At 36.7% G+C, this 19,144-nt stretch overlaps 1 protein-coding gene across 9 annotated transcripts in view; it reads left to right on the forward strand.

Moving 5' to 3' along the window:
* RASAL2 (RAS protein activator like 2) overlaps positions 1–19,144 on the forward strand; it is a 397,309-nt gene that overhangs the window by 251,305 nt on the left and 126,860 nt on the right. Inside the window, exon 1 of one of the 9 annotated variants that reach the window (XM_014783390.2) lies at positions 1,250–1,369. The exons of the other annotated variants lie outside the window; for them this stretch is intronic. Within the exon in view, the coding sequence (XP_014638876.1) occupies positions 1,357–1,369 (13 nt within the window). The 5' untranslated portion in view covers positions 1,250–1,356. Of the gene's footprint in view, positions 1–1,249; positions 1,370–19,144 lie in introns of those variants that run through there. 9 annotated transcript variants of the gene reach the window in all.

Consider the following 19,144-nt stretch of genomic DNA (forward strand, 5'->3'; position numbering starts at 1 on the left):
CCAAAAACAACTTATGATAGAATTAAAGGAGACTTTAAATTTAAATTATTGAGAGTTGGGGAGAGAAAGGGGAGGAGACAAAGGGTGCGAAATATACATACACTCACACATATACACACACATAGATATGTACACATATATAGTGAGATAGTATGTGAGAGACATATTACACATAATACATATATAAACACACATAAATACAGATAGATCGAGGATATGTGTTTCCATCAGCTGTTTGTTAAGTGGTAGGTAACAGATTGATACTGTGCTCTTCTCATGTCTGTCCTGTTCCACTGTCTGAAGTGGCAAGTGGAGTCTATTCAGTGATTCAAAATGTGAATTTTTAAATTGATCAGTCCTGACATGCTAACCTCAGCAACTGAGCAGCTGCATAATGTGTTAGGTCATCATACCAATAATGAAGATTACATCACTGACCTGCCTTCCTTTTTTGTAGAAAAAAACAAACCTTAGAAATATGTCTGATTTTTAAACAAACCAAATGATGACTGAGAATAGTGATATCTATAGTTTCATCACATCTAGTTGACTAATTAGTAAGAGCCACTCGGTTTATAAAATTAATTTTTGATTATTCTTTATTTTTAAAATGAAGTTCTAGTTTAAGACCTGAATTAAGGGTTTTAGAGAATCAAAAATTTTCTAAATTTAAAATATTTCCGTTGTGATAAGTTAAGGTGATTCTACTGAGTGACTTTAAGATAGTAATATGTGTGTTAACAGACTTCTATACAGACTTATATATACATCAGCTGTAAGATATTTACCTGGTTTTTGTACTTAGAAAAGTTTATATTTTAATTCAGTATGATAACATTCAAAATAAGAATTTCTGAAATTTGTTTTATTTTTATATCCCTAAAATGAGACAGATTTTGAACTAGATTGCTTTAAAAAAATAAATCACTTATTAAAACACACACATGCACACATCCACCCTACTGCCCCTTGGGACAGAAAAAATGAATTACCTAGCTTGGTAAATCACATTGCTTCTCCTGAAGTAGATTGCCAGCACCCAGTGCTGTAAAGAGAGGCGTGGTGAGTAAGGAAGGGTGGCTATTGTTTAGTGCTCTCTAGCAAAAGAATGGGGGGGGGGGGATTGAGTTTGACTGGCGTTGGCTCTCGCTTTTCTGCATTCCAAACTGTCTGAGACACAGAGCGAGGGCAAGAGAGAGAGAGAGAGAAGAAAGAGAGAGCGAGAGAGAGCGAGAGCGAGAGCGGGTGAGTGAGCGAGCAGGAGCGAGCACAGGCCAGTACGGTATACAAAGTGTTTTGAGTTTCTGACTGGCATGCCGGAAAGATCATGTTAGCAACACCCAGAAACTTCACAGAATGCAAATCGCAGGTAAGAGTTCCAGAGTCTGTCTGAGATTGAAGTTAAAAGTTTGTATATATTTAAAGGGAATGTTTTTTTTTTTTTATTGCACAAATGCAATGGCTGTTTACCTTTGTGATTCATGGCTTTAAAAAACTAAGTTGGTTTTCATTATTGTGAGTTCACAGGAGTATTGTGTGTAGGCTATCCGCATTCCAGTACAAAATCTAGCACAAGCATAGCCTTCTGAGAAACTCGTAAATTGAAAGAGTAATGATCATAGCAAAATATTAACTCCACAACATTTATTTGTTCTTTTAGTAATTTGAAGTGGATTCTTATTCTGGATCCTCCCCAAAATTCTTTATGGAATATTAAGATAGCCAGGAATGGATACAGTTCATTTCTCTCTGAGAGAGAAAAACTATATTGACCATCAATAAGATTGTAACAGCCTTGCTTGAATCTCAGTAGTACATAATAAATCTGTCATTCAGAAAGTTCAACAGGTTGGATCCATAGACAACAGTAAGAGCATTGAAATGAGAACTTTATTCTTTTTGCCCGAGGTAGGCTTTTAACATCCTCCGCCAATAGATGACAAGTTAGAAACTTTAACTAATTGGCTCATTGAAAGTTAAATCTGAAAGAGACTTTAGAGATCATCTATAGTCCCAGCTCTCGGTTTTCAGTGAGAACATTGAGGTCTGAGGGATTTCGTGCTTGCCCAAGATCACAGAGTTAGGAACAGAGTTGAAATGAAAATCCAGATCTCCTAATTTTCAGTTTACTGTTTTTTCATGGTACCAGTTACGGTTAGGCTTTACATTTTATCTATACTGTATCTGCTGGCCTCAGGTACCATGAATTATTGCCTAAATAGACCAAATGCATCATAAACCTAGATTGAATCTTATGGGGAGGAGCTATTGGGGGATGGATGTAGTCAAATCAATATTGACACCATATTCTTGGTCAAAACCGAAAATATATAAAAAATATTTATCAGAAGAAATACATGGCTTTCAGTTAAGGAAAATGACTATAGTTTGTATGCTGCTTTTATATAAACAATTACATAGCTGTGGCATATTCTGAATATTTTTAAATGAAATTAAAACTCTTTCAAATTGATTTTAATTTCTTTTAAAGACTTTAGGATTTAGAAATTTTCTGTGTAATTTATGTTAGTAAAGCTTTTCCTGTATGCTAATATCCATTTTTGTAACCTGTATCTATTTACTGGAAACAAAAAATCGTCCCATATTCACTGCCTTCTCTCTGTTTGTTTTTTAAAAATTTAAGATGACATTTTTAAATTATCCATCTCTTGGGACCAATTGCTTTGATACCCAAGGTACAGCTCTGTTTCTCTCCATTTATGAGTCCTCTGTTACTTCACCTCATGAATTATGTGTTAGAGGATAACTTAAGTGGAGGATCTTGAGAGTCACAACAGACAGTGAACATCTGTCTTCATACGTTTTCATTTAGTCCCTGAGAAAGGTTGCTGCCCTTTCCATTTTTCTGGAGACCATTGTGGGGTTGAGAGAGGCCACACTATTCTAGTGAGCTAAATAGTAAAGATAGCCACTGTCAAAAGGGTCTGTCATGGCTCTTTGCATGGGAACAAGTTAGCTTGATTTGGCTATGAGCACAGTGAAGGGATGTTGTTCTTTTGTGTTAAATCTTGACCTGCTCATTCCAGTTTTCCACTGGGTCTGTGTAAATGCAGTAGTGATTAACAAGTCTGTGTGGGATGAGCAGTAAATTGTAAGGAATAGTTTCATTACTGCTGTCGGCTATTGGAAACCAAATTACAAAGTGCATTCTCCACCCAGTAGGAAACAAGAGACTGTTTGTCTTACTGCAGAATCCATTATTTAAGCACACTGTTTATAGGAGGGCTGGTAGCTGTGAGAATAAGGACATAATGCTCTGTTCAATTTAGCAGTGTTCGTGTTATATTACGCAGGGCTTCGATTTTTCTCGCATCTTTTATCCTGGAGTATGGAATATGTGAAAGGACTGCCATGGTATGCATGTGTATGTTATGTGTGTATATGATAGATGGATAAATAGACAGACAGACTCAGACAGATAGAGAGAGATTAAGGTGGACTTCTGGCCTGAGTGTATTTCCCCATGTCAGAAAAAATCAGAGGCCGTTAATCTATTGCTGGTATTTTACTGACCTAACTTGAAAGAAACTACTTTATTAACCAATCTAATCATTATAAAACTCACTACCATGCATTAGAAAGAGAAAAATATTAGAAGGAAACACATATTCCTTGTTCTTTCCTGAATACAAATGTCAGATTATGCAGGTTTATACCTTCTGTGTTAAAGAAAAGCAGTAGTAAGGTGCCCATTTTGTGACTAAAGACAAATTTTAAGTGAGAATATAGTGGGTAGAGTGAAATGAGTGGCATGAGAAAAGGAACTCTCATATGTATGTGAGATAATTTTCTTTTGACCAGTGTTTTCTTGAAGGCAGGCCCATTTTCACTACTTATGATTTTTTCCTTGATATTAGTTTCTTTAAATTTTTATCATGAAATATATATATCCATATAAATACAGTTTATATATTAAATTTTCAAAGAAGGTAAAGAGCTCTGCAGTATAGCTATGACATTTTTCTGATGAAAGTTTGGCTACAGTTAATCAAAACTTTTGTCTCTTTCAAAGGAGTTGTTTCTCCTTTCCTGCTGCAATTTCTCCCTACCTCTTGGGTATAATTCTTGTTTTGTATCCCATTTAAAACCATAAGAATAAAATCTCTTCAAACAAAAGTCAAGACAAAAGACAGGCCAGGGCCAGGGGCCTGAGGCTGGATATGTAAAATGCTGAATTTTCAAATTAATGCTTTACTCATAAAATTTACCTGATTATGCACTCAAAACTCTGGGAATCCTTCTATGTAGATAACATGATTTTGCTTCCCCTTCTGCTCCAGTCTTGATCTTTAGCAGCCTCTAAAGAGGAAAAGTGTTGCAGGCTGGTTTTGTTCTTTCTGTTCTTGCACGCTCTCTAGCGGTTGTTCGTGTTGGTTCTTGTTTTCAGTTCCTTGTATATCAGTTTTAGTGAAGAAGCAGGTGACTGTTGTGGAAAAAGGTTCACCAGATTCTTACACTTGAGTTGCATAAACTTTCTTAAAATATCTTTTTTTTTTTTTGCGAGGAAGATTAGCCCTGAGCTAACATCTGTTGCCAATCCTCCTCTTTTTGCTGAGGAAAATTGGACCTGGGCTAACATCCATGCCCATCTTCCTCTATTTTTCATATGTGGGACGCCTGCCACAGCATCGCCTGATAAGCAGTGCGTAGGTCTGCGCCCAGGATCTGAACCTGCAAACCCTGACCGCCAAAGCAGAGTGCGTGAACTCAACCACTACACCACAGGGCCGGCCCAAAAATATCTAATTTTTAATGCAAAGAGGGAAAAAAATTGATTGTGTCCTATTGTGTCCTAGTGAACAGTGATTCCAGAAAGTCATGAGTCAGCAATATGAATCCTCTTATGGCTGTCTTTTCTTTCTTTTTTTAATGCTAATGAGGATTCAGTCTATCAAAATTCCACATTTAGTTATGGGTATGATCTCAGTTTGTGTTTGGAAGCCTTAAGCACTGTCACTGAGAATGCTCTCTTTGTATATACTTGACAAGTAGGAGAGACTTACTGAATTAGTCATTAAAATTCAGATGAAGGTCTTTATCTTCTCTGGTACCCTCCTTGCCCCTATTAAGACCTTACCATTCAGTGAGTTAGGAGTGCTATGAACTTAAACACACAGAGAGGGAGCCAGCTCTTATCAATAATTTGACTCTATAGAACTCCACATTTCTGTCATTCTCAGGTTTACAGTATTTTATGAGTAGATGAATTGCTGAAACAGCAACTTGAAAAGTTAGTTTAGGTTAGTGCAGTTCTGTTCTTTGAAGAAGCAAAATTACTTGCTTGCTCTTAAGAGACTTTCTAAAGTAAGCAACTTGAGCTGCCAGGATTGAGAAGGTGTCATTCAGGATCAGGCGTCACCCAGGATAGCCAACCTGTTGGACAAGTTGCTAACTTGGATGTCTTTTGTCTAATTCCACAGACTATGGAGTACTTTTGAAAAACTTAGCAGTACTGTTGTATAGTTAATTATTAATAGATACTACCTTTAGTCAATCAATATGAAGACTAGAAAAATTGGACATTTTTTTCACTTTGTAGTATTCTGATTTGTAGCTTTTTTGCTAAATTGTACTTCAAATGGGTTGTGTGTAGTTGATTTGATTTCTGGTCTCTTGAATCAGATCACAGGAGATAAGATGTTTGGGTCTCAACTTCAATAACTCCTTTTTCCAGGAAAACCTAGAATATAAACAGTCAGGTAAATAGATGAAATCATTTATTTCATTACAAAAAAAAGAATTATATGTCAAAGTGAGTGCAAGAAGAGCCACAAAAAGTCTAGCTTTTGTGAATACATAGAAAGAATTGGGTTTGATCGGTCAAAGGACAGGACAAGCTGTAATAAGTCTGTTAACGGGAGGATAATCATCTTTTGTGTACCAAGAGCTCATTGTGAAGAGCTCATTTCTAAGAATTTGCTCAGTATGGTTATAGAGTGTTTCTTATTAGCATTTTCTCAAAGTATGGGAAACTAATCACTCAAAGAAAGGGTAATAGATCATTTAATTGCTTTCTGCGTATGGTAGAGGAATTGCATCATGTCATATTTGGTCTGATTTTTGTTAGTCTCTATTACACAGCTGAAATATAAGGAGATTTTTAATTAATTAAAATCTTTATTTTGTCTTCTATAGTTTGCTAACATACATTCTGAGATTTTCCTTGAAGCATTTTGCCTCCACATGAAGTTCAATAAAATGTCACAGTAGTTTCCTGAAACAGTAAATGTCACTCTGTTTTACAAGTACCATGATTTTACTTATAAATATTTGCATAGCTACAATTGCTAAAATTCTGAAATATATTTTTAGTAATTTTAGTTTTATTCATTTCCTTCTCATAAATACAACACTAAGTAAATACTTGATTGATGATCAACTTTTAAAGGTAAATTTTCAAAGTAAGTATTTTTTTTTTTAAATTGGAGCTGGAGTCGACCATTTTTATTAACAAAACCAAAAACATGGTATAAAGAAGAAATCCTAGGAGTTACTGTTCTCCTTAGAAACATTGTTTAGCTTACACAAAACCAAAATGTACTGTGCAGAGGGAATTGATTGTAATATAAAAGGCAGAAGTCTAGTAGAAGTACATTTGTTTGTCCCCTTTGCCTCAGTAGAACTGTTCAGGTCAACCCTTGATGATACCACTTTATTTCAGGTATTTTGTGGGAGGGAAGAGGGGAGCGTGGCGGGGGTTTCTGTTTGTTTGTTTTGTTTTTAAATGGAAGGGTATTGAAAACCAGAAGCCAAGCTTTTGTCTGGTGTTTTTTAAAAGAAAAATCCAACCAAGTATTTACCAGTTTTTCTCAGAACCATATCTTCCTGTGAACAAACTGTAAAATGTTTTTGCCAATGAAATTTTAATTAAAAAGAAATAGTGAGCTTCAAGGGTGTGACTGTTTTATTCCTATAAAGTGCTGTGATTTATGACAGCTTTCCAGTAGGTTTCTCCCGGTGTCAGAAATTGTAAACCCATTTTCATTTTGCTTAGTTCTTGAATTAAATATTTAAAGGTAGACTTTTTTTTTTTCTTTTCCCCGGTCCAATCTGTGTTGCAGGAGAATAGAAACTGTTTTAAGGCTCTTCAAGTTTAGTCTAGATGTTGCCTATGTTACATTTTTCTCTGACAGTCTGAAAAGAGAAATTTTTAAATTTTAATATGCAATCATAATATATAACTAAGTCCTACACTTCAATGAGAAAAAGGCAAGATTTGAATGCCCATTTTACAACAGAGGCAATTCAAATGGCCATTCAGTATGTGAAAAGGTGCTCAGTTTTATTAGTCATCAGGGAATTGCAAATTTAAACCAAAATGGAATTTCACACCCATCAGAATGTCTAAAATGAGAAAAACTGTAAATACCAAATGTTGACAAGGATCTAGAACAACAGAAATTTTCATACACTGCTTATGGGATTATAAATTTGTACAGCTGCTTTGGAGAACTATCTGACAGTGTCTACTAAAGCTGAACAATGCTCGATGACCTAGCAATTCCACTCCTATTTCTGCACCCAACAGAAATGCACACATGGGTTCACCAAAGACCTGCACAAAAATGTTCAGAACAGCACCATTCATAACAGCTAAACATTGGAAACTACCCAAATGCTCATCAGCAGTAGACTGGATAAATTGTGTTTTGCTTATACAATGGAATTCTATACAGCACTGACAAAGAACAAAGTACTGCTTCATGCAACAGAATGGATAAGTCTCACAAATGTATATTGAGCATGAAAAGTTAGTCTCAAAAGGTTATATACTCTGTCATTCGACTTATACACAGTTTAAACTCATCTGAGGATAGTGATTATCCTTATGCAGTAATGACTGAAAAAGGTATCTGAGGGAGGCTTCTGTTGCTGATAATATTCTGTTCTATTTTGTTTTGTTTGTAAAATAATGGTCTACTTTCATTCTTTTGCATGTGGCTGTCCAGTTTTCCCCATGCCATTTATTGAAGAGACTTTCCTTTCTCCATTGTATGTTCTTGGCTCCTTTGTCAAAAATTAGCTGTCCATAGATGTGTGGGTCTATTTCTGGGCTTTTAATTCTGTTTCATTGATCTGTGCATCTGTTTTTGTGCCAGTATCATGCTGTTTTGATTACTATAGCTTTGTAGTATATTTTGAAATCAGGGAGTGTAATAATACCTCCAGCTTTGTCCTTTTTTCTCAAAACTGCTTTGGCTATTTAAGGTCTTTTGTTGTTCCATTTAAGTTTTAGGATTTTGTGTTCTATTTGCATGAAAAATGTCGTTGGGATTCTGATTGGGACTGCATTGAATCTGTAGATTGCTTTAAGTAATATGGACATTTTAACTATGTTTATTCTTCTAATCCATGAGCACGGAACATCTTTCCATTTCTTTATGTCTTCTTAAATTTTTTTTAATGATATCTTGTAGTTTTTGGTATACAGGTCTTTCACTTCCTTGGTGAAATTTATTCCTAGGTATTTTATTCTTTTTTTGTGATTGTAAGTGGAATTGTATTCTTGATTTCTCTTTCTGCTAGTTCATTGTTAGTATATAGAAATGCAACTGATTTTTGTATGTTGATTTTGTACCCTGCAACTTAACTGTATTTGTTAATTATTTCTAATAGTTTTTTGATGGATTCTTTAGGATTTTCTATATATAGAATCATGTCATCTGCAAACAGTGAGAGTTTTACTTCTTCCTTTCCAATTTGGATACCTTATATTTCTTTTTCTTGACTAATTGCTCTGGCTAAGACTTCCAATGCTATGTTGAATAAGAGTGATGAGAATTGGCATCCTTGTCTTGTTCCTGTTTTTAGAGGAATAGCTGTCCGTTTTTCCCTGTTGAATATGATATTGGCTGTGAGTTTGTCATATATGGCCTCTACTATGTTGAGGTACTTTCTTTCTATACCCATTTTATCCAGAGTTTTTATCATAAATGGATGTTGTATCTTGTCACATGCTTTTTTTACATCTGTTGAGATGATCATGTGATTCTTATTCTTCATTTTGTCAATGTGGTGTATCACATTTATTTGCAGATGTTAGCCTCCCTGTGTCCCTGGAATAAATCCCACTTGCTTGTGGTGTATGGTCCTTTTAATGTATTATTATATTTGATTTGCTAATATTTTCTTGAGGATTTTTGTATCTCTTCATCAGCGATATTGACCTGTAATTTTCCTTGTTTGTGTTGTCTTTGTCTAGTTTTAGTATCAGGGTAATGTTGGCCTCAGAGAATGAGTTAGGAAGTGTCCCATCTCTTCAATTTTTGGAAGATTTTGAGAAGGATAGTTATTAAATCTTCCTTGAATGTTTGGTAGAATTCTCCAGAGAAACCATCTGCTCCTGGACTTTTGTTTTTTGGGAGGTTTTGGATTACTGTTTCAATCTCTTTACTTGTGATTGGTCTAATCAGATTCTCTATTTCTTCTTGATTCAGTTTTGGGAGGTTGTATGAGTCTAAGAATTCACCCATTTCTTCTAGATTATCCAATTTGTTGGCATATAGTTTTTCATAGTATTCTCTTATAATCTTTTGTATTTCTGTGGTATCCATTGTAATTTCTCCTCTTTTATTTCTGATTTTATTTATTTGAGCCTTCTCTCTTTTTTTCTTAGTCTGGCTAGAGGGTTGTCAATTTTGTTTATCTTTTCGGAAAACCAGCTCTTAGTTTCATTGATCTTTTCTATTGTTTTTTTAGTCTCTATTTCATTTTTTTATTTATGCTCTGGTTTTTATTATTGCTTTCCTTCTCCTGACTTGCTTCATTTGTTCTTCTTTTTCTAGTACTTTTAGATGTAGTGTTAGATTGTTTCTTCGAGATTTTTCTTGTTTCTTGAGGCAGGCCTGTATTGCTATATACTTCCCTCTTAGTGTACCACTTTTGCTGTATCCCATAGGTTTTGGTATGTTGTGTTTTCATTTTCATTTGTCTCCAGGTATTTTCTTGATTTCTTCATTGATCCAATGGTGGTTCAGTAGCATGTTGTGTAGTCTCCACATATTTGTGACTTTTCCAGCTTTCTTCTTGTAGTTGATTTCTAGTTTCATATCATTGTGGTTGGAAACAATGTTTGATATGATTTCAGTCTTCTTGAATTTATTGAGACTTCTTTTCTTTCCCAACATATAGTCTGTCTTTGAGACTGTTCCATATGAACTTGAGAAGAATGTATATCCTGCTGCTTTTGGATGGAACGTGTTCTATATGTATCTATTAATCTATCTGGTCTGGTGTTTCATTTAAGGCCAATGTTTTCTTGTTGAGTCTCTGCCTGGATGATCTATCCATTGATGTTAGTGGGGTGTTAAAGCCTCCTACTATTATTGTGTTTCTGTCAATTTCTCCCTTTAGATCTGTTAATAGTTGCTTTACATACATTGGTCCTCCTATGTTAGGTGCATATTTAGTAATAAATGTTACGTCTTTTTGGTGGAATGTCTCTTTTATCATTAAATAATGTCCATCTTTGTCTCTTGTTATCTTTTTTGGCTTGAAATCTATTTCATCTGATGTAAATATGGCTACTCCAATTTTCTTTGGTTGCCATTTGCTTGGAGTATCATCTTCCATCTCTTTATTCTGAGCCTTTGTTTGTGTTTAGAGCTGAAATGGTTTCCTGGAGGCAGGATATTGTTGGGTCTTATTTTTTAATCCATCCAGCCACTCTGTGTCTTTTGATGGGTGAATTCAATACATTTACATTTAGGGCAATTATTGATATCTGAGGGCCTAATACTGCCAGTGTATCTTTTGTTTGCTAGTTGCTCTACATTTCCATTGTTTCTTTTTCCTTGTGTTTCTTTCTACCATTTCCATTTGGTGGTTTTCTGTGATGTGTTTCTCAGTTTCCTCTTTTTTTATGTTTTGCGACTCTGCTCTGAACTTCTGTGTAGTGCTTACCGTGAGGCTTGTATAAAAGATCTCATAGATGAGATGGTCCTTTTTCTACTGATAGCATCTTATCTTCATTTACCTATGCAGGTTCTGTCCTTTTCCTCTTCTCCTTCTATATTTTTGTTGTCACAAATTATCCCTTTTTGTATTGCGAGTTTGTTACCAAGTTAAAGTGGGTATCATTATTTTTAATGCTTTATTTCTCTTTAGCCTTTATGTTATAATTAATTGTTCACTAACTTATTCTGTTATATAGTTGCAATTTTCTGATTCTGTCTATTTATCACTTTGCTCAAAGCTTTGTATAGTTTTGCCTTTTTGTTTCAGGTAGGAGAGCTCCTTTCAACATGTCTTGTAAGACAGGTCTAGTGGTGATGAACTCCCTCAATTTTTGTTTCTGTGGGAAAGCCTTTATTTCTCCTTCATGGCTGAAGGATAACTTTGCTCAATAGAGTATTCTTGGCTGACAGTTTTTATATTTCAATATTTTGGATATATCATTCTATTCTCTCCTGGCCTGTAGAGTTTCTCCTGAGAAATCCACTGATAGCCTAATGAAGGTTCCTTTGTAAGTTATTTTTTTCTCTCTAGCTGCCCTTAATATTCTTTGCTTGTCATTGACTTTTGACAGTTTTAATATAATGTGCCTTGGAGAAGGTTTTCTTGCCTTGAGATAATTAGGTGTTCTGTTAGCTTCATGTATTTGTGTATCAGTTCCTTCTTCAAATTTGAGCAGTCCTAAGCTCTTACTTCTTTAAATAAGCTCTCTGCTTCTTTCTCCCTTTCTTCCTCTTCTGGGATACCCGTTATCCTTATGTTGCTTTTGCTAATTGAATCTGATTTTCTTGTAGGATTTCTTCATTTTTAAAAAATCTTAATTCTCTCTCCTCTTCCACGAGTCATTTCTAGATTTCTATCTTTGAACTTCCTAATTGTTTCTTCCATATGGTCTGCTCTCTTTCTTCTTCATCCCACTTATTGTGTTCTTCAGCTCCATAATTTCTATGTTGTTCTTTTTTTTTTTTTTTGTGAAGAAGACTGGCCCTGAGCTAACATCCAATGCCCATCTTCCTCTTTTTGCTGAGGAAGACCAGCCCTGGGCTAACATCCATGCCCATCTTCCTCTACTTTATATGTGACGCTGCCATGGCTTGACAAGCGGTGTGTCGGTGCGCGCCAGGGATCCAAACCTGTGAACCCCAGGCCACTGAAGCGGAGAGCTCGCACTTAACCACTGCACCACGGGACTGGCACCCAGAATTTCTGTGTTTTTTGTTTGTTTGTTTTTTTAGAGTTTCAGTCTCTTTGGTGAAGTACTCCTTCTGTTCATTAAGTTTATTCTTTAGCTCATTGAACTGTCTTTCTGAATTTTCTTGTAACTCATTGAGTTTCTTCATGACAGCTATTTTGAATTCTCTGTCAGATTGCAATCTTCTCTTACTTCAAGTTTGGTTTCTGAAGAGTGGTCGTTTTCTTTTTGCGCTACAGTGTTACTGTAGTTCTTCATGGTGCTTGATGAGTTGTTCTTCTGCCTGCACATTTGTGGTAGTAAACACCTTTCTTATTTGGGTAAGGCTTTGTTTACTTTGACTCTGAGCTGCTCCTGGTTGTATTTGAGAGCCTGCACTTTACACCCTCTTCTGCCTCTGCCAGGGGCATCATCAGTATCTTTGTTGTGCTGCTTGTGCCTCTGAGGTTGCTGGTGCCTTGCTGCTTAAGATATCACTGCAGTCACAGGTGTCGCCACTGGGGTCATTGGGCTGCGAGCACCTCTGCTGCTTCCAGGATCAGCTGAGTTGCATGTTCTCCCACTGCAGTGGGGGGTCAGGGGAGAGTGGAGCAGGAGCCGGGGTCATGGCCACCTCTGCCACGTCCATGTTTGTTGGGTCTGCGTGCACCGGTGCTATGGGTGGGGGGGCCAAAGTTGTGGGCGTTTCTGCACCTGGGGGAGACTGGGGTCATGGGCTCCATTGTCTCTGTTACTGGGCTCTCCACAGGCTTGGGACCTGCTGCTGTGTGCATCACCTGTGCTACTGCTCCAGGGTTGTCTAGGACTGCTGAAAACACCACTGTTGGCAGCACTGGGTTTGTGGGTGTCGCTGCCACTGCTGGGTAGGCTAGCGTCATGAGCGACACTGCCACCACCACAACCATGGCAGGAGGGGTACCTGGGTTGCAAGCGCCGCCATGGCTCCTGAAGCCTCTGGTCTCTGGCACCTTTGTGGTTCCTGGAACCTCAGGTCATGGGCATCACTGCTGTTGCCAGGGGCCCAGGGTCTTGTATGCAGCTCCTGCTGCTGACATGGCTAGTGTGGGAGCTGCTGCTAGAGGCTAGGTCAAAGGCACCACTACAGCTACTGAAGCCTCAAGTCACTGGTGCCACCCACCACTGCCGAGGTAGATATAGGGGCTGAGCCGTGATTACTGCTGTGACTTTTGCAGCCTCTGGTCTTCAGTGCTAGTGCACTTTTGGGGACCTCGAGTCATGGACACTGCTGCCGCTGCCAGGAGTATCAGGGTCTTAGTTGCAGCCCCTACTGCTGGAAGGGCCAGTGTTGGAGGGGAGAGGGCTGGGTCACAGGTATCATTGTGGTTCCTGGAGCCTCCAGTCATGGGCCTACAGTGATTTCTGGCACCTCTGGGAGCATGGGCTGCCTGGATTGCTTAGGTGTTTGTTTGTGGACATTGCCTCAGTTCCTGGGGCCTCTGGGCACAGGCGTGGCTGTGACCACAGTTCCTGGAGACCTCTTTTCAATTCTGCCTTCCAGTTACAGACCTTTCCAAATGCCTGTCATTTAATGCCTCATAGTTCTTGACAACCTGTGCCACTCTTCTTCCTTGAACTTTTATTTCTTTTGTTTTGTTTGTTAGATTGTAAAATAATCATAGACCAATTATTCTTTGAATTCTGATGTTATGCCTCATGTGTTGCCATCTTAAATACTTAGCAACAGAAATATCTATTAACAGACTCATGTACAGTTTTAAGTCCTGGGAAGCACGTCTCACAAACAGTGGAAAAAACAAAGACACAGATATAGAATTTCTAGTGAAAAATTCTATATAAATAAAGGTAGAAAGGCTAAGCCATGTGCAGATATTATTTAGAAGCACTGCTTTAAGAGTCAAGTTAGATAAGCCAGTATGTAATGTGGTATTATGGTTAACAAAGAAATGGTGATACCTACGTGCATAATATAAGCGTTAAACATTTAAGGCATGTTAAGTAATTTTCTGTTTTAGTTTGCAGTCTTTATTAGAGTTCTGTGTCCTCTTCTGTGTGCCATATCAAAAATTTTGGACACGTTTTCAGTGATGGGGAAAGGCTAGAAAATAAGATCTTGAAGAAAACTTAAAAACATTGAAGTTGTTCAGCATGAGGAAGAGAAATACAAAACATGTATGAAAACGTAGTCACCAGCTATTTTCCCTATCTGTTAAGAGAAGAAAAAAGAGAATGTGGTAGTATATAGAATCTAAGTGAAATAGAAAGAAGAAATATATAGGTTTTTGGCTCTAAAACTGAAAGTCTTAGGATCTTCTTCTTTGTGAGACATCATAAGTAAAATAAATTCTTATTTTTCCTGAGATCAAATGAATCCTGTTTGAAGGCCAAAGAAATTAATTGAATAAGTTTCAAGTTCCTTGCTACCCTGATTATATGTAATTTTATAATTTATTATAATAATAGAACTTATTTACAATCGCAACAAAAGATTAAAAAATCTAGGAATAAATTTAACCAAAGAGGTCAAAGACCTATAAAATGAAAACTGTAAGACATTATTGAAAGAAATTTCAGAAGATAGAAATGGAAAGATATTCCATGCTCATGGATTGGAGGAACAAACAGTTAAAATGTCCATATTACCTAAAGCAATCTAAAGAGTCAGTGCAATCCCAAGCAGAATCCCAATAACATTCTTCACAGAAATAGAACAAAGAATCCTAAAATTTATATGGAACAACAAAAGACCCACAATAGCCAAAGCAATCCTGAGAAAAAAGAACAAAGCTGGAGGCATCACAATCCCTGACTGCAAAATATACTACTAAGCTATAGTAATCAATACCGCATGGTGCTGGCACAAAAACAGACACACAGATCAATGGAACAGAATTGAAAGCCCAGAAATAAACCCACACATCTCTGGACAGCTAATCTTCGACACAGGAGCCAAGAACATACAACGGAGAAAGGAAAGTCTTTTTAATAAATGATATGGGGAAAACTGGACAGCCACGTGCAAAAGAATGAAAGTAGACCATTATCTTACAGCACACATAAAGATTAACTCAAAATGGATCAAAGACTTGAAGGTAAGACGTGAAACCATAAAACTCCTAGAAGAAAATATAGGCAGTACACTACTCTTTGACAGTGGCCTTAGAAACATCTTTTGAATACCATGTCTACTCAGGCAAGGGAAACAAAAGAAAATATAAACAAATGGGACTTTGTCAGATTGCAGAGCTTCTGCAAGACAAAGGAAACCAGGAACAAACGAAAAGACAGCCCACCAACGGGGAGAAAATATTTGCAAATCATATATCTGACAAGGGGTTCATCTCCAAAATATATAAAGAAATCACACAACTCAGCAACAACAACAAACACACAAACAACCCAATCAAAAAATGCGAAGAAGAGGGGCCGGCCTGGTGGCGCAAGCGGTTAAGTGCGCGCGCTCCGCTGCGGTGGCCCGGGGTTCGCTGGTTCGGATCCCGGGCGCGCACCGACGCACTGCTTGGCAAGCCATGCTGTGGCGGCGTCCCATATAAAGTGGAGGAAGATGGGCACAGATGTTAGCCCAGGGCCGTCTTCCTCAGCAAAAAAAGAGGAGGATTGGCGGATGTTAGCACAGGGCTGATCTCCTCACCAAAAAAAAAAAAAAAATGCGAAGAAGGTATGAACAGACATTTTTCCAAAGAAGATATACAGATGGACAATAGGCACATAAAAAAGATGTTCAACATCACTAATTATTAGGGCAAATGCAAATCAAAACTACAATGAGATATCACCTTACACCGGTCAGAATGGCTATAATTAACAAGACAAAAAATAACAAATGTTGGAGAGGATGTGGAGAAAAGGGAACCCTCATACGCTGCTGGTGGGAATGCAAACTGGTGCAGCCACTATGGAAAACAGTATGGAGATTTCTCAAAAAATTAAAAATAGAAATACCATACAGTTCAGCTATTCCACTGCTGAGTATTTATCCAAAGAACTTGAAATCAATAATTCAAAGAGACTTATGCACCCCCATGTTCATTGCAGCATTATTCACCATAGCCAATATATGGAAGCAACCCAAGTGTTCTTCAACTGATGAATGGATAAAGAAGATGTGGTATATACAATGGAATACTATTCAGCTATTAGAAAAGACAAAATTATCCCATTGGCAACAACATGGATAGTCCTTGAGGGTATGATGTTAAGCGAAATAAACCAGACAGAGAAAAACAAACACTGCCTGATTTCACTTGTATGTGGAAGATAACAAACACATGGATAGAGAGAACAAATTAGTAGTTACCAAAGGGGAAGGAGATTGGGGGGTCGGCCAAAGGGATAAAGGGGCACATACATGTGGTAATGGATAAAAATTAGACTTGGTGCTGAGTATGACGCAGATTATACAGAAACTGATAAACAACAATGTACAGCTGAAATTACACAATGTTATAAACCGTTATGACTGCAATAAAAAATAAATAAAAATAAATAAAAAAATAGAACTTATTATGTAGATCTATTTTAAATAAAATCTTAATTTAAAATATAATAGTAATAGCTGCTGCTTCTACCAAATTCAAACCAATTCGGGTATAAAAGCTCTCCCTTCCCCTACACCCCAGGAATTTTATTTTCTGCACATGTAACCACAATTAACAATTAGTATTTATCCTTCCAGACTCTCTGTGTGTATATTGAATGTGTGTGAATAACACATGAGCATAGACATTTTTTCTGTGTCTTGTTTTCAACAGGATCAAAAAATACATGTTGTACTTCAACTTGCATTTTTCACTTACTGGTAATGGTAGGCTACGTTTTCTGAATAACCTTCCCACTGAAAACAACTAAGTGAGATAAATATATATTTTTTAAAACTATCTTCTTAAAAGCATCAAAGATATACTTCTAGATAACCCATAGATCAACAAAGAAATTTTAATGGAAGTTAGAAAATATTTTCAACTGAATGATAATAAAAATACTATATATCAAAAGTTGTATGATTTAGCTAGAGTAGAACTTGAAGTTAGAAAAATAGCATCATAGCAAAGAAAATAGAAGGAAGGAAAAAAGGATCAGAATAGGAATTAAGCAAATGGAAACACACAGTAAAGAAAATCAACAAAGATAAGAATTAGTTATTTGAAAAGACGTAAAATTGAGAAACCTGGCAAGACTGATCAAGAAAAATATAATTATTATCAGGAATAGAAAAAGGTATATTGCTATTGATTCTGCATACAATAAATAATATTTACAAGATATTATGAACAACTTTATGGAAATAAATTTTAAAATTAGATGAATAGTAAAACTTCTAGGAAAATACTACTTACTGAAACTGATACAAGAGGTAGAATACCCTAATACTCTTATTAACTATTAAAGAAATTAAATCTGTAGTTAAGAGCTTTCACATAAAGAAAAATCTAAGCCCAGAAGACTTTGCTTAAGTATTACAGCAAACATTTAAGAAAGATATAATTTCAGGTTACTCCAGTTCTTCCTAAAAAAGAAAAGAGACTGTACACATCAACTAATTTTGTAAGACTAGCATCACCTTTATCCTACCTGACAATAACATTACATGAAAGGACAATTACAAGGCAGTCTTATTAGCATAGATACCAAAATCCTAAACAAAATATTAGCAAATGGAATAATCCATTATGACAAAGTTGGGTTTATAACAGCAATGCAAAGTTGATTTAATATTTAAAAATTAGTATAATTCATGATTAATGGACTAAAGGAGAAAAATCTTAAAATCAGCTCAATTGATACAAAACGACATTTGATTGAATTTAACAACCATTCATAATAACACTTAGCAAAACAGGAATAGAAAAGAATTTCTTTACTCTGATAACGGATATCTACAAAAATCCCTCAACAAACGTCATTCTTAACAGTTTAAAGCCTTCCGTATCAGATGAGGATCAAGGTTAGAATGTCCACTATTACTGCTGCTATTTCATATTATACTGTAGGTCCCAGTTAGTATGGTAAGGCAAGAAAAGGTATAAGGGTTGGAAAGACACAAAATTTTTACAATTTGCTGATGATATAATTGTTTGTATAGGAAATCCACAAAAACCTTTACAGATACTGAGTTTAGCAAGGTTTCTAGATACAAGATCCATAAACAAAAATCAATTGCATTTCTGTATACCAACAACAAACTGAAAGTTAATTTTTTAAAAGATACTATTTACAATAATATATAATGTCATTACTTAGGAATAAATCTAACAAAAGATGTGCATGGGGCTGGCCTTGGTGGCATAGCGGTTAAGTTAGCACCTTCCGCTTCAGCGGCCCACAGTTCCCGGGTTTGGATCCTGGTCGCGGACCCAGTCACCACTCATCAAGCCATGCTGAGGCGACGTCCCACATAGAAGAACTAGAGGGACCTACAACTAGAATATACAACTATGTACTGGGGTTTTGGGGAGGGGAAAAAAAAAAGAAAAAGAGGAAGATTGGCAACAGATGTTAGCTCAAGGCCAATCTTAAAAAAAAAATAAAACTACCGTAAGATACCACACAACCTCTAGGTTGACTGAAGTTTAAAATCGGATGAAACTTGTCAATGATATAGAGCAAGGGGAACTTTTAATTGCTAGTGAGAGTGAAAGTTCATACAGTTTCTTTTTTTATTTTAATGTTTTTAAAAAATATTTATTTATTTATTTATTTAGTGTGTGTGTGTGTGTGTGTGTGTGTGTGTGAAGAAGATCAGCCCTGAGCTAATATCTGTTGCCAGTCCTCCTCTTTTTGCTGAGGAAGGGTTGCCCTGAGCTAACATCCGTGCCCATCTTCCTCCGCTTTATATGGGACGCCACCACAGCATGGCCTGACAAGCAGTGTGTCAGTGCGCGCCTGGGATCCTAACCCGGGCAGCCAGCAGGGGAGAGTGCACACTTAACCACGCCGTGGGGCCGGCCCCATACCGTTTCTTTAGAAAACAATTTGGCA

The sequence above is a fragment of the Ceratotherium simum genome, chromosome 2 (assembly GCF_057802395.1).
Source record: "Ceratotherium simum simum isolate JZ-2026a chromosome 2, ASM5780239v1, whole genome shotgun sequence".
In the NCBI taxonomy this organism is placed as follows: Eukaryota; Metazoa; Chordata; class Mammalia; order Perissodactyla; family Rhinocerotidae; genus Ceratotherium; species Ceratotherium simum.